A 23,636-nucleotide genomic window follows, 5' to 3' on the forward strand; every position below is an offset into this window, starting at 1 on the left:
TATGTGGCTTTCCAGGAATGCATCCATTTCTTCAAGATTGCCTAATTTATTGGCGTATTGCTGTTCATAATATGTTTTTAAAATCGTTTGTGTTTCCTTGTTGTTGGTAGTGGTATCTCCTTTCTCATTCATGATTTTATTAATTTGAGTCTTCTCTCTCTTCTTTTACATGAGGCTGGCTAATGGTTTATCTATCTTATTAATTCTTTCAAAGAACCAACTCCTGGTTCTGTTGATCTGTTCCACAGTTCTGTCTCGATTTCATTGAGTTCTGCTCGAATCTTTATTAACTCTCTTCTTCTGCTGGGTGTAGGATCTCTTTGCTGTTTTTTCTCTAACTCCTGTATGTATAAGGTTAGCTTTTGTATTTGAGTTCTTTCTAGTTTTTGGATGGATGCTTGTATTGCGATGTATTTTGCCCTTAGGACTGCTTTTGCTGCATCCCAAAAATTTTGAACGGTTGTATCTTCATTCTCATTAGTTTCCATGAATCTTTTTAATTCTTCTCTAATTTCCTGGTTGACCCTTTCATCTTTTAGCAGGATGGTCCTTAACCTCCACGTGTTTGAGGTCCTTCCAAACTTCTTGTTGTGATTTAGTTCTAATTTCAAGGCATTATGGTCTGAGAATACAAAGGGGACGATCCCAATCTTTTGGTATCGGTTCAGTCCTGATTTGTGACCCAGTATGTGGTCTATTCTGGAGAAAGTTCCATGTGCACTTGAGAAGAATGTGTATTCAGTTGAGTTTGGATGTAAAGTTCTGTAGATATCTGTGAAATCCAAGTGGTCCAGTGTATCATTTAAAGCTTTCGTTTCTTTGGAGATGTTGTGCTTAGAAGACCTATCTAGTATAGAAAGAGCTAGATTAAAGTCACCAAGTATAAGTGTATTATTATCTAAGTATTTCCTTACTTTGGTTATTAATTGTTTTAAATATTTGGCAGCTCCCACATTCGGGGTATATATTGAGGATTGTTAAGTCCTCTTGTTGGATAGATCCTTTAAGTATGATATAGTGTCCCTCTTCATCTCTCACTACAGTCTTCAGGGTAAATTTTAGTTTATCTGATATAAGGATGGCTACCCCTTCTTTCTTTTGAGGACCATTTGAATGGTAAATGGTTCTCCAACCTTTTATTTTCAGGCCGCAGGTGTCCTTCTGTCTAAAATGAGTCTCTTGTAGACAGCAAATAGATGGGTCTTGCTTTTTTATCCATTCTGAAACCCTGCGCCTTTTGATGGGGTCATTAAGCCCGTTCATGTTCAGAGTTACTATTGAAAGATATGAGTTTAGTGTCATCATGATATCTATTCAGTCCTTGTTTTTGTGGACTGTTCCACTGAACTTCTTCTTAAAGAGGAATTTTAAGAGTCCCCCTTAGAATTTCTGGCAGAGCTGGTTTGGAGGTCACATATTCTTTCAGTTCCTGCCTGTCTTGGAAACTCTTTATCTCTCCTTCCCTTTTGAATGAGAGCCTTGCTGGATAAAGTATTCTTGGTTGCATGTTCTCATTTAGGCCTCTGAATATATCCTGCCAGCCCTCTCTGGCCTGCCAGGTCTCTGTGGAGAGGTCTGCTGTTACCCTAATACTCCTCCCCATAAAAGTCAGCGATTTCTTGTCTCTTGCTGCTTTAAGGATCTTCTCTTTATCTTTGGAATTTGCAAGCTTCACTGTTAAATGTCGAGGTGTTGAACGGTTTTTGTTGATTTTAGGGGGGAATCTCTGTATTTCCTGGATCTGAATGCCTGTTTCCCTTCCCAGATTAGGAAAGTTTTCAGCTATGATTTGTTCAAATACATATTCTGGCCCTCTGGCCCTTTCGGCGCCCTCGGGAACCCCAATTAAACATAGGTTTTTCTTCCTCATGCTGTTGTTTATTTCCCTTAATCTCTCTTCATGGTCTTTTAATTTTTTGTCTCTTTTTTTCACTCAGTTTCCCTCTTTGCCATCAACTTGTCTTCTATGTCACTCACTCATTCTTCCACCTCGTTAACCCTTGTTGTTAGGACTTCTAGTTTGGATTGCATCTCATTCAATTGATTTTTAATTTCTGCCTGATTAGATCTAAATTCTGCAGTCATGAAATTTCTTGAGTCCTTTATGATTTTTTGTAGAGCCACCAGTAGCTGTATAATAGTGCTTCTGAATTGGCTTTCTGACATTGAATTGTAATCCAGATTTTGTAACTCTGTGGGAGAGCGGACTGTTTCTGATTTTCTTTTGAGGTGAGGTTTCCTTTTAGTCATTTTGCTCAGTGCAGAGTGGGCAAAAACAAGTTGTATTGGGAAAAGGAGAAAAAGAGAGGAGAGAAAGAAGGAAAGAAAAGAGAAAAAGAAAAAGGGAAGAAAAAAAGAGAAGAAAAAGTGAAAGAAAAAGAAAGAAAGGAAAATACAGGTGGGGTAAGCAAACAGAAATCAACAAGCAAAAAAAAAAAAAAAAAAAAAAAACGAAAAAGAAAAGAAAAGAAAAAACCACGGGGGAGTATCTTCTGATTCTGTATACTTTAAGTCCCTTGACTTCCCCTGGAACTTGTCCGTCTAGCTCGTCTTCTGGGCGAGGGGCCTGTTGTGCTGATTTTCAGGTGTTAGCACTTGGGGGAGCTGCTCTGCCCCTGCCTGGTGCAGGGCTCAGTGGGGGTTTTTTACCCCGTGAGGCCCCAGGAGGAACAGCCCCAGTGGCAGGGCCAGCTCTGCAGCCCTGGAGTCAGCTCCCACAGTAACTCCGGGGCTCTCCGTCTGCAGGGCCTGGAGGCTCCGGGGCGGGGCCGCTGATCTGCTCAGCTGGGGCAGGAGCGTCCTCGCTGTCCTGGGCCCTCCCGGCCTCTGCCTGTCCCGGTGGAGGCCGGATCCTGGGCTGGGTCCCGGCGCCCTGTGCTCCGGGGCCTGCACTGTTGTATTCGCCTCCCGCCCCGCAGCCCCCTCCGCGGAGCCGCCACCCGAGCCCCTCCGAGCTGCTCCAGGTCCCGCTGTGCGCGCTGCAGCCCTTAGGGAGCTTGGCGCACTCTCCCGGGGCGCAGGTGCCTGTTAGTGTCCCCGGGAGCCTGAGGGCATCCCCGCCCTCCTGGGTCCTGCTCTAACTCCTTGCGGGCCCCTTTCCGCCCAGGAAGGTTGGTGCTGCTCCTGCTTCTCCGGGACGGGGCTCTCCTGTCCTGGGGACACTCTTCCCGGCCTCAGCCCGGCTCCTCGCGGGCCCCTCCCCCTTGGAGGCCTTTTGTTTCTTTATTTCTTTTTCCCCGTCTTCCTACCTTGATAGACGCGCGAACTCTTCTCACTGGAGCATTCCAGCTGGTCCCTCAGGCCGAATTCGTTGGTTTTCAGGATGATTTGAAGGTTATCTAGGTAATTTGGTGGGGACAGGTGATTTGGGGACCCTATACTTCTGCCATCTTGCCCCTCCCTCTACATCTTTTATCTTCATGTTTCTGTCTCATTAGATGAAACTGGTTCATAGAGTCTACCTTTCTTTTCTGGATTGCATCAGACTGTTCCTCTCCGCAGATGCTAGGGAAGTCAGACCCTGCATGGGCCCAGTTCAGCCTCTTGGGCTTGTAGTTTTTGGGAAGTCAGCTCAGCGCTTGTGTTCCTTTCTTTGGAGCTGCAGAAGTGCCAACCCCAGCGACCTGACTGTGATGACCAAAAGAGCCAGCCATTGCTAAGGCTACTCTGGCTAGGAAGAAAGGCACATTTTGATTGATTTATAGACTGAGTCCAGTACATATGCAAAACATTTGTTCATAATGAATTACCATATTAGCCTAAGACTCTATGACTCTATTCCCTCTTCCAGATAAACCTTTTGCAGTGTGCTGTTCCTTAAAAAGCTGACATCCTTTCAGTCTGAGTAATTGAAAAGGAACCAGCACAAAATGCATACAAAACTGTTCCAAGAAAAAAGGGGTGAAAAAAATTGGGAAGAAAGCTAGTTGGTGATTGAATTGTCATCTGATCAAAGCAGTAATAAAGTAGATAATTAATGTGACCAAATATTATTATTTTTTTTTTAATTTTTATTTATTTATGATAGTCACAGAGAGAGAGAGAGAGGCAGAGACACAGGCAGAGGGAGAAGCAGGCTCCATGCAGGGAGCCCGATGTGGGATTCGATCCCGGGTCTCCAGGATCGCGCCCTGGGCCAAAGGCAGGTGCCAAACCGCTGCGCCACCCAGGGATCCCTGTGACCAAATATTAAACCATGAATTTCAAAAGGGTGAACTAATTGAATTATTAATTAATTAATTATCTCTTTGATAATAATTGTGGGGTGTCATACTCAGACAAGAATTGGAACAGAAAATAAAATCACAGTAAGGAAAGCAAATTAGAGGAATCCCAAGGAAGAATAGGTACTTTCAAAATTCTGTACAGAAAGACATGAGAAATATAAGCAAGAAGAAAATGAAATCAATTTTGAAGATTACATTAAAAAAAGAGTTGACATAAATACATACATACAATTCATTCTCCAAAATAGAAAGGAAAAGAAATAGAACAAGTATTTAAAATATTTCAGTAATGCTTTTTGTTGGGGAAGAGTTGTATAATTGAGTCTACATATCCCTAAAATAGCCACTCCTCATCAACATTAGTATATATTCTAATAAAGGGACTAGGTTTCAAAACAGTCATTTTGACAACCAGCCAATATAAGAGGAAGTCCTAACTAGCCTCATACTTTTCCATAGTAAAATCTATAGCTAAGGGTCAGTGAAGCAGTTTCTACAAAATCCTCAAGGTGTCACATTGAGAATATTATGCCCAGTTAAGATATTTTTTAACAAAGACAGCAAATATTTTTTGAATAGACAAGAACTGTAGGATCTTTGTGCCTAGAAGTCTCTATTAGAGTAGTGAATATCAGGTAACCAAGGAATGACATAAAAAAGCATGGTTAGAAGACTGGTGGTGGGCTCTGAATTTAACTGAAGTCCAATTTTATTTTATAATGTTTTTTAAAGATTTATTTGAGAAAGAGAGCGAGCAAGCATGGTGGGGAGAGGCAGAGGGAGAGGGAGAGAAAAGCAAGCAGATGCTGAGCATGGAGCCTGATGGGGGGCTTGATCTCGCAATCCTGAGATCATGACCCAAGCTGAAACCAAGAGTCCACCTTGGTGCCCCCAAAGAATTAATTTTAAAGCAAGTGTGGGAGCTAGATGACAGAAAAGATTGTACCAGTTATAAATCTGGGCAACACAGAAAGGCTGTGTATCTATGTATTTAAGAAGAGGCTAAAAACAAATTGAGAGGAAAGAAGGTATATGAATACATTATTCTTTTATAAAATGATGTGTGTATTCCTACAAAAAAAAATCTGCTGCTCCCTATAAATTAGTGTACTGAAAATGACAGGGTTAATGGAAAAATGGGGTTGGGGATACAATGCTCAAAAGCTTTGTCAGTGAAACAATGAAAGGCAGCATTGAAGTCTCCAGGTATAACTTTGTATTTATTTCTCCTTTCATTCCTATTGGTTTTTGCTTTATCAATTTAAAGAATTTTTAAGTGTATAAGTATTAGAATCTTTATGTCCTCTTGATGAGTTTACTCCTTTATGATGATGTCTCTATTGCTGGTAGAACTTTTTGTTCTGAACCCTACTTTGATATTAATACAGCCACTCTGCAAATCCTAGCTAAGCCATTTATTAGCTTAGACAAATCACTTAACCTCTATGAGCCTCTGTTTCCTCACTATAAATTTAGATAATAAGGCCTTTGTCACAGTATTTGTGAGCATCAGACGAGGCAATATACAAATACACAGTACATATATGTGTATTTTTGCAAGGCATGTGTACAAATACATGCCTTGCTAAAATAGGCAGTCAGGAAGTTTATACTTATAATTAATATTTAACTGATGCCCTCCTAAAAGCTCAGGATACCTCAATGAACAAGAAAGCCAAGGATTTTGCTTTTGTGGAGCTTAGATTCAGGAGGGAGGTATAGACGTAAGGACCACAGAGGAAGAAGTAGACAATAAACAAGGATGCAAATAAATTAATTGTATAATTTCAAATCATGCTGAATGCTATGAAGCATTTTAAAGACAAGAAAATAAGATGATGTGATAGAGGATATTGAGAATAAGTGGACCGTTTCAGCCAAGGATAGCCTCTTCAGAATTGTATTTGAAAAGGTGCTAAATTATATGAAAAATATTGATAGCAAAGATCTATAAGAAGAGCATTCCTCAGACACGCAGGAATGCCCCGGGCAGGTGCACACTTAATCAGTTCAATCAGTAGCAAGATGGCTAGTGTATTTCTACAAGAACAGTGAGCAAGTTTGAAATAAGGTCGGAGGAATCGGCATAAACTTGTTCTTACAGTTCTAGGCCATTCTGAAAAATCTAAATTTCATTAAAAAAAATAGGGGTCCATTGTAGTTTTTAGTAATGAGAGTATAATAAAGCAAAGAAAAAACAAATCTTTCATCTTTGCCCACAATTCCACTTACACAGCTCCTAAGACCCTTGGAGTTTCTGGTGTGAAGAGTGTCTTTTGTACTGACATGACACTAGATCACTTCAGCATTGGGGGTTGCCATCACCAGAGGCCAGTGATTTAATCAAGCCTAGGTAATGAAACCTCTATAAGAGCCTCTAAGCAACAGAGTTTGGGGAGCTTCGAGTGGTGTGCCCCAGAGATGGTATGGCAATTCCACATACCACACACATCCCCAAACCTTACTCATATGCCTCTTCTGTTTGGCTACTCCAGAGTTGAATCCTTTAGAGCAAACTATATAAGTAAATTGTTTTTCTAAGTTCTGTGAGCTGTTCTAGTGAATTATCAAATCTGGAGGTAGGATAAATAGTTACAGGAACCCGCAGTGTAGTCAGAAGTACTAGAGGCAAAAAAAAGAAAAAACGTATATAGTACCTGTAACTAGCTAGCTTGCTTGCTTGCTTTCTAAAGATTTTATTTATTTATTCATGAGAGACACACAGAGGAAGGCAGAGACAAAGAGAGAAGCAGGCTCCTCATGGGGAGCCTGATGTGTGGGACTTGATCCCCAGACCCAGGATCATACCCTGAGTCGAAGGCAGACACTCAACCGCTGAGCCACCCAGGTGTCCCAGTACCTTTAGCTTTCGTATAATGTTTACATGGTATATCTTCTTCCATCTCTTTATTTTTAACCTACTTATATTTATAATGGATTTCCTATAGATAGCACATAGTTGGGTCTTTTTTAAACTAATGTGAAAACCTCTACTTTTTAAAGGGAATATTTTAGCCACTTATATGGTTGCCTTATGGCCTACAATATCTTCAGTTTATCACAGTCTGATTTCAAATGATGTTGTACTATTTAATATGCAGCTGTGCAATGTTTTAACAATATACCTCTGTTCCTCTCTCCCTTTCTGTGATATTTTACATCAAACCCCACAAAGTAGGGCAGCCCTGGTGGTGCAGTGGTTTAGTGCTGCCTGCAGCCCAGGGCGTGATCCTGGAGACCCGGGATCGAGTCCCACGTTGGGCTCCCTGCATGGAGCTTGCTTCTCCCTCTGCCTGTGTCTCTGCCTCTCTCTCTCTGTGTCTCTATGAATAAGTAAATAAAATCTTAAAAAACAACCCCACAAAGTAGCAGCTGTTTCTGCCCACAGGTCTTCATTTGTGCAACATATTTTCTCCTGTTACAGAAATCTGAATTGACACTCCTTGATTTACCTCAGTGTTTTCTGGCTTACATACCTACTTCCTTTTCTGATTTTTAAATCTTTGTTCTTCTGTGTTTAATATTCTATTTTTTCTTGTTACCTTCAACATTTTGTTTTCATCTCTGGTTTTTGGCGATTCAACTCTGATATTTCCATGTTTACCTTTGATTTATTTTAGGGGGTGTCCTAGGTACTTTTCTTGTTGTTTTCTCAGTTTCCTAAATGCATGGTTTGATATGTTTCATCCTTTATTTTTTCCTGAGACTACAGTTACTTATGTGTGGCTATGTTTGGCACTGTTCCTAGGTTTTGGCTGTATCATGTCAGGAGAATTTCCTCAGTGTCTGTGCTCCATATTCAGCTTTTGGCTCCCCATCTAAGCCTGTGTCACAGACAGTTTATCTCTCTGCTCCTATTTCTCTTCCAGAAATTATTGAGCTCATGCTGTTTCATTGAGAAATAAAACCAGACACCAGCTAACAGTGATAGATACACATTTTATTCAGTAGTTATTGGAATAGGAGGCAAGACATTTCAGAAAGACTCAGCTCAACTCCAAATACTGCTAAGACAGCCAGGGATTTACAGCCAGTGGGTAAGATGGGGGCATCACTGGATAGAAGATCACTAAGAAAAATATCAACAATAGGGACCAGGCACTCATACATTAGGGGTGGGGTGTAAGGAACCTGATCAGATATCAAGGGTGAGGGGATTGTCACTAGACTGACTTAAATGGATTCCTGCTAAAACTGAGCTCAGCCTGGACAGACCTAGAAGGCTTCATCAAGGCCTGGTTGAGAATAGGGTTCAGAGGAGCCTAACAAGGGTTAATCAGTGGGAGAGGTCTTGTCAGACTGTATGATAAAATTTGGGTTGATAATGAAATAAATTATAGAATCCATACCTTTTATTGTATAATTTCATTGTAAAATTCTAATGGAGATACTACAAGAAAAGAGAAAAATGAAATCCCAGAGAGTGCTTGAGATGAGAGAAGGAGCAGTAAGTGATAAGAAATGAAAAAACTTACATTTAAATCTGAAACAATAGATGTATAAAATGATTATGATACCTAATATGTAGGGCTAAAAAAAACCCATGAGACACAAAGCAATAACTGCATATAAATGAGGTGAGAGGTGATCAAATTGAGTTTGATACTTCTGCTATTCAGAAAAAGAGGTTTAAGACACTGAATTATTTCAGATTTTAAGTTAAAAATTCATGGTATGATATAAAAGCCATCTAAAACTGAAAACAGGTATGCATGATTCCTAAAAAAAGAGCAAATGGGAAAGATATGAAGTTATTTCAAAAGGAAGGAAGAAAAGTACAATAGAATTGATAGTAAAACTGACAAATATAAAGTACCAAGTGAAATGTAAGAGATGACTTGATATATTTCAGTAATCCCCATAAATGGAAACAGACTAAATTTGCCTGTTAAAATACAAATTGTCAAATCAGATCTTGAAATTACAATAATACCTTGCTATATCTAAGATAATAGGTTTTCATTTATTCTGATAACTACATATTTAAATTTTCAGCATTGTTTCTCTACTTAACATTCAGTGTTATACCTGTTACATACAGAATATACAGGATATCCTGATCCCATCAGAGTGTATGTAGCAAGCAGTAATATCAAAATTAGCACTCACAAATCATAAATTTATTGTTTCATTTGTTACATTCTATGAGTCTTCTTTTCTTTTTATTTTTTAAATTTTTTTAATTTTTTTGTTTTTTTTAATAAATTTATTATTTTTTTTTTGGTGTTCAATTTACCAACATACAGAATAACACCCAGTGCTCATCCCGTCAAGTGCCCCTCTCAGTGCCCGTCACCCATTCACCCCCACCCCCCGCCCTCCTCCGCTTCCACCATCCCTAGTTCATTTCCCAGAGTCAGGAGTCTTTATGTTCTGTCTTCCTTTCTGATATTTCACACACATTTCTTCTCCCTTCCCTTATGTTCCCTTTCACTATTATTTATATTCCCCAAATGAATGAGAATATACACTGTTTGTCCTTCTCCGATTGACTTACTTCACTCAGCATAATACCCTCCAGTTCCATCCATGTTGAAGCAAATGGTGGGTATTTGTCATTTCTGATGGCTGAGGAATATTCCATTTTATACATAAACCACATCTTCTTTATCCATTCATCTTTTGATGGACACCGATGCTCCTTCCACAGTTTGGCTATTGTGGACATTGCTGCTAGGAACATCGGGGTGCAGCTGTCCCGGCGTTTCATTGCATCTGTATCTTTGGGGTAAATCCCCAACAGTGCAATTGCTGGGTCATAGGGCAGGTCTATTTTTAACTCTTTGAGGAACCTCCACACAGTTTTCCAGAGTGGCTGCACCAGTTCACATTCCCACCAACAGTGTAAGAGGGTTCCCTTTTCTCCACATCCTCTCCAACATTTGTGGTTTCCTGCCTTGTCAATTTTCCCCATTCTCACTGGTGTGAGGTGGTATCTCATTGTGGTTTTGATTTGTATTTTCCTGATGGCAAGTGTTGCAGAGAATTTTATCATGTGCATGTTGGCATGTCTATGTCTTCCTCTGTGAGATTTCTGTTCATGTCTTTTGCCCATTTCATGATTCGATTGTTTGTTTCTTTGGTGTTGAGTTTAATAAGTTCTTTATAGATCTTGGAAACTAGCCCTTTATCTGATACGTCATTTGCAAAGAACATGGATGCAAAAATTCTCAAGAAGATACTAGCCAATAGGATCCAACGGTACATTAAGAAAATTATTCACCATGACCAAGTAGGATTTATCCCTGGGACACAAGTCTGGTTCAACGCTTGTAAAACAATGTGATTCATCATATCAGCAAGAGAAAAGTCAAGAACCATATGATCCTCTCATTAGATGCAGAGAAAGCATTTGACAAAATACAGCATCCATTCCTGATCAAAACTCTTCAGAGTGTAGGGATAGAGGGAACATTCCTCAACATCTTAAAAGCCATGTACGAAAAGCCCACAGCAAATGTCATTCTCAATGGGGAAGCACTGGGAGCCTTTCCCCTAAGATCAGGAACAAGACAGGGATGTCCACTCTCACCACTGCTTTTCAACATAGTACTGGAAGTCCTAGCCTCAGCAATCAGACAACAAAAAGACATTAAAGGCATTCAAATTGGCAAAGAAGAAGTCAAACTCTCCCTCTTCGCCGATGACATGATACTCTACATAGAAAACCCAAAAGCCTCCACCCCAAGATTGCTAGAACTCATACAGCAATTTGGTAGCATGGCAGGATACAAAATCAACGCCCAGAAATCAGTGGCATTTCTATACACTAACAATGAGACTAAAGAAAGAGAAATTAAGGAGTCAATCCCATTTACAATTGCACCCAAAAGCATAAGATACCTAGGAATAAACCTAACCAAAACGTAAAGGATCTATACCCTAAAAACTATAGAACACTTCTGAAAGAAATTGAGGAAGACACAAAGAGATGGAAAAATATTCCATGCTCATGGATTGGCAGAATTAATATTGTGAAAATGTCAATGTTACCCAGGGCAATTTACACGTTTAATGCAATCCCTATCAAAATACCATGGACTTTCTTCAGAGAGTTGGAACAAATTATTTTAAGATTTTTGTGGAATCAGAAAAGACCCCGAATAGCCAGGGGAATTTTAAAAAAGAAAACCATATCTGGGGGCATCACAATGCCAGATTTCAGGTTGTACTACAAAGCTGTGGTCATCAAGACAGTGTGGTACTGGCACAAAAACAGACACATAGATCAATGGAACAGAATAGAGAATCCAGAAGTGGACCCTCAACTTTTTTGTCAATTCATATTCGACAAAGCAGGAAAGACTATCCACTGGAAGAAAGACAGTCTCTTCAATAAATGGTCCTGGGGAAATTGGACATCCACATGCAGAAGAATGAAACTAGACCACTCTCTTGCACCAGACACAAAGATAAACTCAAAATGGATGAAAGATCTAAACGTGAGACAAGAGTCCATCAAAATCCTAGAGGAGAACACAGGCAACACCCTTTTTGAACTTGGCCACAGTAACTTCTTGCAAGATACATCCACGAAGGCAAAAGAAACAAAAGCAAAATGAACTATTGGGACTTCATCAAGATAAGAAGCTTTTGCACAGCAAATGATACAGTCAACAAAACTAAAAGACAACCTACAGGGTCTTCTTTTCTTGTAACTGAGAGTCATACTATCATTTTATTTTTCTGTCTTCCTTTCTTACTATTGTTAGATCATTATTAGATTTTTGTAAACTTTAAAAAATTCCTTTTATATTCTTACTTTGCACTGATACTACCCACAACACTTTGACATACTTTTTTACTGTTGATTGTTCTAATTCCTAAATGCAATTAGACTTTGTCCCCCAAAGCATCTAATTTATCATGTTCGTATCTGGAATTATATTTTACTCAATATGTAATATAGTAAATTTATGTTTTTCTCATTTAACAACTCAATTTTTTATCTTTTTATTTTTATTTTTTTATTTTATAAATTTATTTTTTATTGGTGTTCAATTTACCAACATACAGAATAACACCCAGTGCTCATCCTGACAAGTGTCCCCCTCAGTGCCCGTCACCCATTTTTTATCTTTTAAAAAATATTTTATTTACTTAGAGCAAGTGCACATGTGTGTGAGGAGGATCAGAGGAAGAGACAAAATCTCAGGCAGATTCCATGCTGGGCATTAAAACTCGATCTCACAACTCTGAGATCACAACCTGAGCTGAAACCAAGAGTCAAACATTTAACCAAGCCACCCAGGTGCCTCACTGACCCTTAAATATGACTACATCTCATTTCTGTGGCACAGAACTGGTGCTAACGTCCTATTGAATCCTTCTTCCTAAGTATTACCCACAGATATGCTTTCCTGCCATATAAGTCCACATTTCATTTCTAACATACTTGGGGATTCTTGAGAATTAATACGTGAAAAGTACATGGAACAGTGCTCGGCTCATACTGGTTACTTTTCCTGTTAACTTTTCCTGTTGTTAGTATCATTATCATTTAAAAAATTATTTATTCATGACAGAGAGAGAGAGAGAGAGAGAGAGAGAGAGGCAGAGGATGAAGCAGGCTCCGTGCAGGGAGCCTGACGTGGGACTCGATCCCAGGTCTCCAGGATCACACCCCTGCCGAAGGCGGCGCTAAACCGCTGGGCTACCGGGGCTGCCCATCATTATCATTATTTTAAAGCACATTTTAAGGTTTAAGCTCAGCTTGCCACAGGTTTTGTAAAATGTTCCTTCCTTGCTTTGTTTTACATTATCTACTACAGAATCTGATTCCTGGTAGTGTACGGATGTTGAATGAAGCTATTGTCTGAATTATAATTTCTTCAAAGAGAGCATATCTTATTATAGAACATATAATAGATATTGGATCATTACTTAATTCATTAACTGCCTCTTGGGATGACTGTGTGACTCAGTGGTTGAGCATCTGCCTTTGACTCAGGTCCTACTCCTCTTAGACTGCTGTTTAGACCTTGCATCATTAACTGACTGGTACAATTCGTATACAAATGTGTGGACACCAAAAACTACAGATGGTAGTAACACAATGACAGGAGCATCTTGGGACCAAACGTGGCATATCTAAAACTGGATGGGGGGATCCCTGGGTAGCGCAGCGGTTTGGCGCCTGCCTTTGGCCCAGGGCGCGATCCTGGGGACCCGGGATCGAATCCCACATGGGGCTCCCGGTTCATGGAGCCTGCTTCTCCCTCTGCCTGTGTCTCTGCCTCTCTCTCTCTCTCTGTGACTATCATAAATAAAAATAAAAAAAATTTTTGTTTTAAAAATAAAAAAATAAAAAAAATAAAAATAAAACTGGATGGGGGGGTGGTGGACACCTGGGTGGCTCAGTGGTTGAGCATCTGCCTTCACCTCCGGTCGTGATCCCAGGGTCCTGGGATGGAGTCCCACGTTGGGTTCCCTGCAGGGAGCCTGCTTCTCCCTCTGCCTGTGTCTCTGCCCCTTTCTCTGTGTCTCTCATGAATAAATAAAAATCTTTAAAAAACAAACAAACAAAAAACTGCCTTTTGATGAGTAAGAGAGCCTTTATATTCATTCATTCAGAAAATACTATAAGGAATTAATTTCTAAATGCACATGTTGTGTTTTAAACCTGTGGATTCTTGTTCATAACTACAGATTTGTATAAAACCTGAACTTTGTTTTGGAAAAGCATACCACTTGTTAAGGACCATTACTTTCATATCCACTCAGATGTATTCAGAGGAAATGAGATATAAATGCTTGAGATACCATAGGTCTAGTTGGAAAAAGAAAAAAGATTATTTTAAGTTTTTAAATTTCAGCAGTTAATAGGATGTGTTTATGTTTCAAGGGATGTTATCCAACATTGTGATAGAATGATGTGTATATACAATGTGATTAATTTTAAATTTCAACGTAAGTAGGACTTGAAATGGTAGTGATGTTTATGAAGGCTTATTATGAGACAGTGTCATTTTCCCAAAGAATGAACTTGTGAGCAAGTCCAAAATGGGAATGTAAGCCAACTGAGTGAAAAGTCTTGGTTGAACTTGAATGATTTTTGGCAAATTAATAGTCTGGAATTCTAGAAAGAAGACCTTTATTATGAACTAGTTAAATACCTAATGTATATATATATATATATATATATATATATATATATATATATAGTTTTGAAAATGGGAAAAAGTTTTTTGTTGTCCCTGCCCCTGCCTGGATTATAACTGCAGTGTTTGCTCTAATTGTGCTTGGAGACAATGGGCTTTGGATAGGTTCTTAAACAGTCATCATTGTTACATTTTTCTGAGCATAAAGGTAACATGAAGGATAGCTGAGAATTCTTAGGGTAAATAAATATATCAATTGAATGTTTTAGGTTGAGGCTTCTGTGGTCATAAGTCTAAATAAAAACAAGAAAGGTAGCAATGTGGGAATAAAAGAAAATAAATTCTTAATACTATTGCAAAGCAAGTTTAAAATGGGGAACAATTAGCATCTGGTGGTAGAATATCTGACAAAAGAAGCTTGAATATGCCACAACTAAAAACAACTGATGGCTTTGTTCATCTTTCAGGTAGCTTTCTCATTTTTTTGGTTTTACATTTCTTGGTAGACATTTGTATTTTTTGTTAACAGTAGCAGAGGAAAAATTAGAAGTTACATTTAGAGGACTCTATTTACAAGCCCAAAAAATCACCTTCAGAAACTTAATTTGGTATTAACAGTATACTAAATTAATGTACAACAAAAGAGAATTTTAAAAGGAGGAGAATGAAACTGGAAACATGTACAGCATAAAGAGAATTTAGCTGTACAAATATAAGTATGTGAGAAAAATTATGTAAAATCTAATCCTTTAAAATAGCAAATCATTCCTCTATTTCTTTAGGGCATTCTTCTCTACTAATCGTCATGGCCTCTCTAGTACTCTGCATTTCCCCTTCCCAGATGAGTCATTCTTTTTTTCAAAGTCTGCTTTCCTTTCTTCACTGTGCTTTATATTTATTTCTAATGTATATATTAAATTTTAAAGTATATATTTCTAAATTGCCAAGTGTAGCTGTGTGTATTCTACGTTTCTATCTTCCTTTTCCACCTTGTCAAGTTTTGACAAGGATGGGGCACATGACTATTTGGATCACTCTTATTTCACAAGACAAAGTCAGTGATGTAAAAGGGCACTTGTTTTAAGTGTAATTTCATCATAATTATGATATGGTTCATGGCTTATGGTTGGTTTTCTCATTTCTAGAAGTCTGCAAAGTTGATGCAACTAGATGCAACTAGAACAGAATCAACAGAATCAAGAAACCCAGGACAGATGTTTCTGGCAAGGTCCATTTATCAACAGCAAAACACTGACTATACACAGAGGTAATGTATTAGGAAGCATTTTTAATTTCAGTACAGACACAGTTCCTTCCATAAAAATACCCTGTAAGGGGGGATCCCTGGGTGGCGCAGCGGTTTGGCGCCTGCCTTTGGCCCAGGGCGCGATCCTGGATACCCGGGATCGAATCCCACGTCGGGCTCCCGGTGCATGGAGCCTGCTTCTCCCTCTGCCTGTGTCTCTGGCTCTGTCTCTCCTTCTATCTCTCAAGAATAAAAAAAAAAAAAATACCCTGTAGGTGTGATTCGTATGGTATGAATTTGAAATGTATTTCAGAATTCATTATTAATAAGTTAAACTATTTAAGAAGTCTGTTGACCTCAATACATATGGGAAGTTGTTTCTTCATATTAACCATGAACAAACTCAAATGGGGAAGAAACCTTGTGAGTTCATTCAAAATGGAAAATACCTCAGTTATAACGAAGGTTTCATCACATATCAGAGAATTAAAAATATAGAGCAATCCTTTAAAAGCAATAAGGAGGGGATCCCTGGGTGGCGCAGTGGTTTGGCGCCTGCCTTTGGCCCAGGGCGCAATCCTGGAGACCCGGGATCGAATCCCACATCGGGCTCCCGGTGCATGGAGCCTGCTTCTTCCTCCGCCTGTGTCTCTGCCTCTCTCTCTCTCTGTGACTATCATAAATAAATAAATAATTAATTAATTAAAAATAAATAAAAAATAAAATAAAAGCAATAAGGAGCTCCAGGATCACGCCCTGGGCCAAAGGCAGGCGCCAATCCGCTTCGCCACCCAGGGTTCCCAATAAAATATTAAAAAAAAAAAAAGCAATAAGGAATACAAGGAGTGTGGGAAAGATTTCCATGAGAAGGCATTTGTCATCCCATATAACTATGCTCACATAGGAGAGAGTCCTTATGAACATAATGAATCTGATAAAATACTCTGTAATAATTCAACCTTCATGGTCCATAAAATGGCACAGAGAACAGAAAACCTTTTTGAGTCTTGTGAGTATGCTAAAACTTTTGAGCAGTCAGCTCTCTTGAAACACAGAGTTCATTTAGAAGTGCAAGGTTATGAGTATATCGATAAAGTAGATAATTTCAATGGGAAATCACACTTTCCTGACAGGAAAGAGAATACTTGACTATAACAACTTGGGAGAACCATTCTGGGAGAAGTCAGTTCTTACTGTAACTCAGAGAACACACATAGGAGACAAAGCCTATGAATGTGGAAAAGCATTCTGCGAGAACTCAAAACTCACCAAACATCAGAAATTACATACAAGAGAGAAACCCTATGAATGTAAGAAATGTGAGAAATGCTTCTCTCAGAAATCTCTCCTCACTTTACATCAGAGAATCCACACAGGAGAGAAACCATACGAATGTAAGGAATGTGGGAAATACTTCTCTAGAAGTTCACACCTCATAATTCATCAGAGAACTCACAGGAGAGAAACCCTTTGAATGTAAGGAATGCAGAAAAAGCTTCTATCATAAGTCATATCTCACAGTACATCAGAGAATTCACACAGGGGAGAAGCCCTATGAATGTAATCAATGTGGAAAAACTTTCATAAGCAACTCAGTCCTCACAATACATCAGAAAATACACACAGGTGAGAAACCATATAAGTGTAATCAATGTGGGAAATTCTTCTCTAGAAACTCTACCTTACAGTACATCTGAGAACTCACACAGGGGAGAAACCCTATGAATGTGAGATATGTGGGAAAACCTTTTGTCACAAGTCAGATGTCACTAAACATGAGAAAATTCACATAGGGGGAAAACCCTATGGATGTACTCAATGCAGGAAAACCTTTAGTCACAACTCAGGACTAAAAGTACATCAGAGGGGATCCCTGGGTGGTGCAGCGGTTTGGCGCCTGCCTTTGGCCCAGGGCACAATCCTGGAGACCTGGATCGAATCCCACGTCAGGCTCCCGGTGCATGGAGCCTGCTTCTCCCTCTGCCTGTGTCTCTGCGTCTCTCTCTCTCTCTCTCTCTTTCTGTGTGTGACTATCATAAATAAATAAAATTTTTTAAAAAGTACATCAGAGAACTCACACGAAGGAGAAGCCGTATGAATGTAGTGAGTGTGGAAAATCCTTCTCTGAGAAATCAGTCTTCACCGTAATCAGAGGATACACATGGGAAAAACCTTATGAGTGTAATGAATGTGGAAAAACCTTCTACAATAAATCAGACCTCACAAAACACCACAGAACTCACACAGGTGAGAAACCCTATGAATGTAAGGAATGTGGGAAATTCTTCTCTAGGAATTCTTACCTTCCTGTACACCAGAGAACTCACACAGGGGAGAAGCCCTATGTGTGTAAAAAATGTGGGAAGATTTTCCGCCATAAGTCAGACTATATAATACATAAACAAACACACAGAGGGGAGAAATCATATCACTGTAATCAGTGTGGGAAAACCTTTACTTGCAGTTCGGTCCTCAGATCACATCAGAGAACTCACACAGGTGAGAAGCCCTATGAATGTAATGAGTGTGGGAAGTCATTTTCTGAGAAATCAGTTCTCACTGTACATCAGAGAATACACACAGGGGAGAAACCTTACAAGTGTAATGAATGTGGGAAGTCCTTCTATCATAAGTCAGATCTCACTAAGTATCAGAGAACACACACAGGAGAGAAACCCTATGAATGTAATCATTGTGGGAAAACCTTCACTTGCAACTCAGGCCTCAAGGTACATCAGAGAAGACACATAAGAGAGAAACCCTATGACTGTATCTAGAGGGAGATAACCTCCAAGAAATCAGTTGTCACAGTACATTCAAAGTTATACACGGGGAAAGAACATTTGTAAATATTGCAATGAGAGAAATCTTTCTCGTGTGATTCATACCTCAAAATACACAGAAAATTCACAAAGGACATGACCCGTAAGAATGTAAAGAATGGCAAATCTTTTACCATCAGTCATCTTCCAAAATAAATAAGAGAATACTCATAGTAGAAATTACTCTGAATTTAATGAATGTTTGAAAATCTGTTGTAAATAAGAAAACTAAAAGTGACTGTAGAAGAAACCTTACTAATGCATATAGGGAAGGTGGGGAATTATTTTATTATGAAGTAGATCTTATTAAACAAGAAACTTCACTGAGGGAGACACTTGATGGGATGAGCACTGGTGCTATGCTATATGTTGGCAAATTGAACTTCAATAAAAAATACACGTATATTAAAAACAAAAAACAAAGAACTTACATAGGAGACAATACTGTCAGTCAAACAGATGTATGAAAATATTCTTCCAGAATTTGGCCATAAATAACAATCAGACCACACTTCGGAAAAAGTGTCAACTCTTGTATTTTTTGAGACCTTCATATACAAGTTGTACTCAGTGAGTGTCAGGGAAATAATAGGGAGATACCCAAAGCAGCAAACGTGGTTGAGGCTTTATCAAGAAATGCCATTTTGTTGAGCAAGAAAATTGATGTTGGAGAAAGTCGTAAAGATGTTTTGAATGTGCAGGCTTTAACAAAATTCAGGCTTTATTATATCTGAAGGTTGTATTGAAGGATGGGTGTCTTTACAAAATATAAACAGAAATTCTTTATGATTTCTTTTTGATTTCTTTATGATTCTTTATGATTATTAACATGTTTTTCTCTGATCTCAAAATTTTAAATAGAAGTAAAGCTGAAAATAGACATTTATTAAAAACATTAGCTGTGGTATGTGAAGCTTTTTGAAAAGAATAAATTGAATAATCTTAGTCTTTGATTTCACTTTTGGAAAAACATCTGTCACCCATGGCCCTCCCTATCATGAGCCATCATAATTTTTTGATTAATTTGCCCCTAAACTATGCTATTACCTTTGCAAATAATGCTAGATGGTCTGGTTCATCCTGGAATCTACTCTAGGGGTTTTCTCCATGGATTAGAGAACCATTATATATTTTTACCAGAATATATAATGCCACCACCTAGGGACAGTCTGGAGGATGTATCTGCTTCCTCTTCTTAGTTTTAGGAAGCAGAAATAACACTGACTGTGTTAATGAAAATAGAGTACTGCCTCTAGAGTACTCTAGGGCATTTGACCTTTATGCCTCAATTCAAATTTACAGGAAGCTCAACATAGTTTACATTCTTGAATTCAAGCCTCTTGATGCAATGATAGCCCACCTTTCCAGGGGAGACAAACTTTGTGTTGTTTTAGTGAAATATTTCATATGTGTGTCCAGTTATGAGGAACATCATAACCAGTGGTGTGCCTGCTGTAGTTTGAAAGTAATGTATTATGAGAATAATTGAAGTATCTGCATTCCATCCTCAAATCTGTTCCATATCCTATAACTTTTACCACCTTCAGTGCTTTTCTAAATTAGGTTAATATTGATCTCACATCTTATTACTTTTATAGTAATATTTTACCTATATTTCTTTGTGATGTAATAACATTGTTTTGCTAGTATATCTGTTGGAACACACGTTTTGCAACTTGCTTTTGTCTTCAAATACATGGTTTTGATATTTATACATATTGATATATTCAGCTTTAGCTGATTTTAATAAAGCATCATATATGACTGTAACAACAATATTGTCTATTTTTCTGGGTATGATTTTCAAAACATAAGAGCTTTATTAAGATAATATTTCCAAATTTTTATAACCAACTCTAGGCAATAATTTAAATATGGTTAAATATACCCTATTTAAGTAGGCAACTTTAGTAACAGTATACTCATATATATGACTCCTACAGTTAAGAGAGACATCACACCCAGGTTTCTCAGTCACCTTCCTCCTAGCCCCTGGCAACCAGTGATCTGCTTTTTATAACTAGGTTAGACTTCTGTTTTGTTTTGTTTTGTTTTGTTTTAATATCATTGCACATAAATGGAGATACACAAGATGTCTTCTTCCTTGTCATCTTTTTCATTCAGCATGATTTTGAGATGTGTCCATATTTTAGCATGTATCAGTAACACCTTAATTTTTAAGTCATATTTGATTGTATGCATATACTACAGTTTGTTTATCCTTTCTCTTTTCAGTTTTTGATTGTTATGAACATAGCTGCAGTAAACTTCTTGTGGATTTTAATATAAGCGTGTTTTTATTTCTCTTGAGTAAATACTTAGGAGTAAAATTTCTGAGTTTGTAGGGTTAGTATATGTCATGTTAGACTTTCCTGAAGTGCTTTATTCCATTTTACATTTCTCTCACCAGTGTGGAAGACTTATAGTTATTTCACATTTTTTTCAATACTTGATATTACTTTTTAATATAGCCATTTTAATGTGCATAGTGGCATTTCCAAGTGGTTTTCATTTGCATTTCTCTTATTAAATAATGATGTTATGCATCTTTCACTTATTGGCCATTTGTATATCTTATTTTGTGAGCATGTGTTTAAATCGTTTGCCTGCTTCTAGGTTTGTCTGATTTTTTAGTTTTAAGGTTTTTTAATTGAGTATTTCCCCCCAACTTGTACCTTCCCCCCCACCCACACCCCAATTTGTGGCTTTTTAGAATTTTTCATTTTGATAAAGTCCAACTTATCAGTTTTAATCTTTTCTAAGAAATCTTTACAGACCCAATGGTATGAAAGATTTTCCCCCTTGATTTCTAAACACTTTAGCTCTATGTTTAGGTATATGATCTTTTTGGAATACATTTTTGTATACAGTGTGTGTTAAGGGTCAAAGTTTACATATTACTCCATTTGAACATTTAATTTTTTAGCACCATTTTTTGAAAAGACTATCTTTTCTCCATTGAATTACTTAGTACCCATTAAAATATCCACTGATTATTTGTATTTGTTTATGGGGGGTGGTTTCTGCCTATGGACCCTTTATTCTGTCTTATTGACCTGTTTATCTTCTCTACATTGTCTGTATTCCTATATCTTTGTTTATAAGTCTTTAAATGAAATTGTAAGTCTTAAATGAAATTATAAGTCTTTAAATGAAATTCTCCAACTTTGTTCTCTTGGTTAGAATTGTTTTGACTTTTCCAAGTCTTTTGCATTTCTACATACATTTTAGAATGAACTTGTCATTTCCTTTAAAAAAAAAAGCTGCCTTAATATTGCTTTAGGATTTTATTGATTCTGTTTGGGGAAAGTTGACATCTTAATAATACTGACTTTTCTGATCCATGAATATCCATCTCACCATTTAATTAGGTCTTTAATTTCTCTCGGCAGTGTTTTGTATTGCCTGAGTACAGATATTGTATGTGTTGATAGATTTATCCTTAAGTCTGTCTTGATTTGAATGCTATTATAAGTAGTATTGTTTATATAATTTCACTTGCAGTTGTTTTTTGCAAGTAGCAAAATCTGTAGCAATACAGTTGATCCTTGTGTATTGACCTTGTTTCCTGTAACCTTAATAAAGAAACATCATTTTGGTAGCTTTTTTGATTCCATAAGGTTTTCTAATTGTATGTGATCATGTCCCCTGTACTTGCCTTTTTCTTTCCTATCTTTATGCTATTTACCTTTTTTTTTTCCTTTACTGCATTCTCACTACAATGCTGAAGAGAACTGGTGACAAAAGTCATCCTTGCCTTACTTTCAGTCTTAGGGGACAACTCTGAGTCATTCACCGTATGTTTCATGTCAGCTGTGGGTTTTTCAGGTCCGGAATGTTGTTTCCCATCTGAATTTGCTGAGAGTTTTACCATGAAAAATGTTGATTTTTGTCCTTAGTTCTTTTAAGCATAAAATCTAATAATCATATGATTCCTTTTTAAATTTTCCTAATATGATTAATTATCTTTATATATTTTTAAATGTTTAAACAACCTTGTATTTCTGGAATAAAAATCTACTTGGTTGTGGTCCATCATTTATATATTGCTGAGTTTGATTTGCAGATACTGTGTTAAAGACAGTTGTGTCAATATTCCATAATGAATAGTGTCTGTATGGTATGTACCAATTGCCCCTCTTTCATTTATATTGATAATTTGCTTTCTTTTTTTTTTCATCAGTTTAGAGGAAATTTATAGTTGTACTGATTATCTTCTTCAAAAGAAGGAGCTTTTGGTTTCATTGATTTTCTCTATTTGTCTTTTTTTCATTGATTTCTGTTCTCTACTATTTTTCTCTTCCCATTCATTATAGATTTAGTTCTTTTTTTAACTTACTAAATGAAAGGTGGATTTTCTTTCTTTTTTTTTACCATTTTCATTTTAATTATAAGCTTTTAAAGTTCTGAGTTTCACTTTAGCATCTGAAATTTTGGAAAGCTACGTGTTCATTTCACTTAGTTCAAAATATTTTCTAATTTACTTTGAGGTTTCTCCACCCGCCCCTGCCACAGGTATTTAGAAAAGCCTTGTGTGATTTCTAAATATTTGGGAGTTTTTCCAGGTTTTTTTTCTATTCATTTCTAACTTGTTTATGTTCAGAGAATATAATCTTTATGCTTTTACTTAAGTTTTTCATGGTGAATGTTCCATGTGAACGTGAAGATTATGTATTCTGCTGTTACTGGGTGAGATGTTATGTCAGTTGGTTGATAATGTTTTCCACATTGTATGTGTGCTCATGCTGAATTTCCCTTTCAGTTCTGTCAATTCCTGAGAAAGGTATGTTATTTTTAGCTGTAAATTATGACTTTGTGTTTTTCTGTTGTTGGTTTGTCATGTAACTTGAAGCTCTTATTTTAGGTACAGTTACATTAAGTTTGTATGACTTCTTTCTTTATGTGAAATTTCCCTATTTATTCCTGGAAAAATTCCTTTTTGCTGAAATCTACTTTTTTGATATTAATATAACCTCTTCAGCTTTTTATGATTAGTGTTTGCATAGTTTATCTAATTTCATCTTTCTTTAGTCTATATTTGTCTTTTTATTTAAAGTGAATTTTTTTATATGATAGAGTTGACTCTTGTTTTCTCTTCCTGTCTGATAATCCCTGCCTTTCTTTTGAATGCTTTTATTTGGCATAAGTTCTTATTTGAACATCTACCATCTTGCTATGTTTTTAAATTGAATTTTTATGAGATGACAGTAGATTCACATGCAGTTTTAAGAAACCATATATA

General features: G+C 37.5%; 2 protein-coding genes across 2 annotated transcripts in view; both read left to right on the forward strand.

Annotated features, from left to right (window-relative positions):
* LOC140598746 (uncharacterized) overlaps positions 1 to 23,636 on the forward strand; it is a 62,053-nt gene that overhangs the window by 28,508 nt on the left and 9,909 nt on the right. Inside the window, exon 4 of the mRNA XM_072757276.1 lies at positions 15,472 to 15,593. The gene's annotated coding sequence lies outside the window, so the exon portion shown is untranslated. The remainder of the gene's footprint in view (positions 1 to 15,471; positions 15,594 to 23,636) is intronic.
* On the forward strand, positions 15,612 to 21,127 carry LOC140598598 (uncharacterized). Its single transcript, XM_072755877.1, is given in 4 exon segments — positions 15,612 to 17,027; positions 17,029 to 17,240; positions 17,243 to 17,431; positions 17,637 to 21,127. Coding segments are annotated over 4 exon segments (1,461 nt in total). The 5' UTR covers positions 15,612 to 16,680; the 3' UTR covers positions 18,350 to 21,127.

Source organism: Vulpes vulpes, chromosome 4, assembly GCF_048418805.1.
Source record: "Vulpes vulpes isolate BD-2025 chromosome 4, VulVul3, whole genome shotgun sequence".
NCBI classification, from domain to species: domain Eukaryota; kingdom Metazoa; phylum Chordata; class Mammalia; order Carnivora; family Canidae; genus Vulpes; species Vulpes vulpes.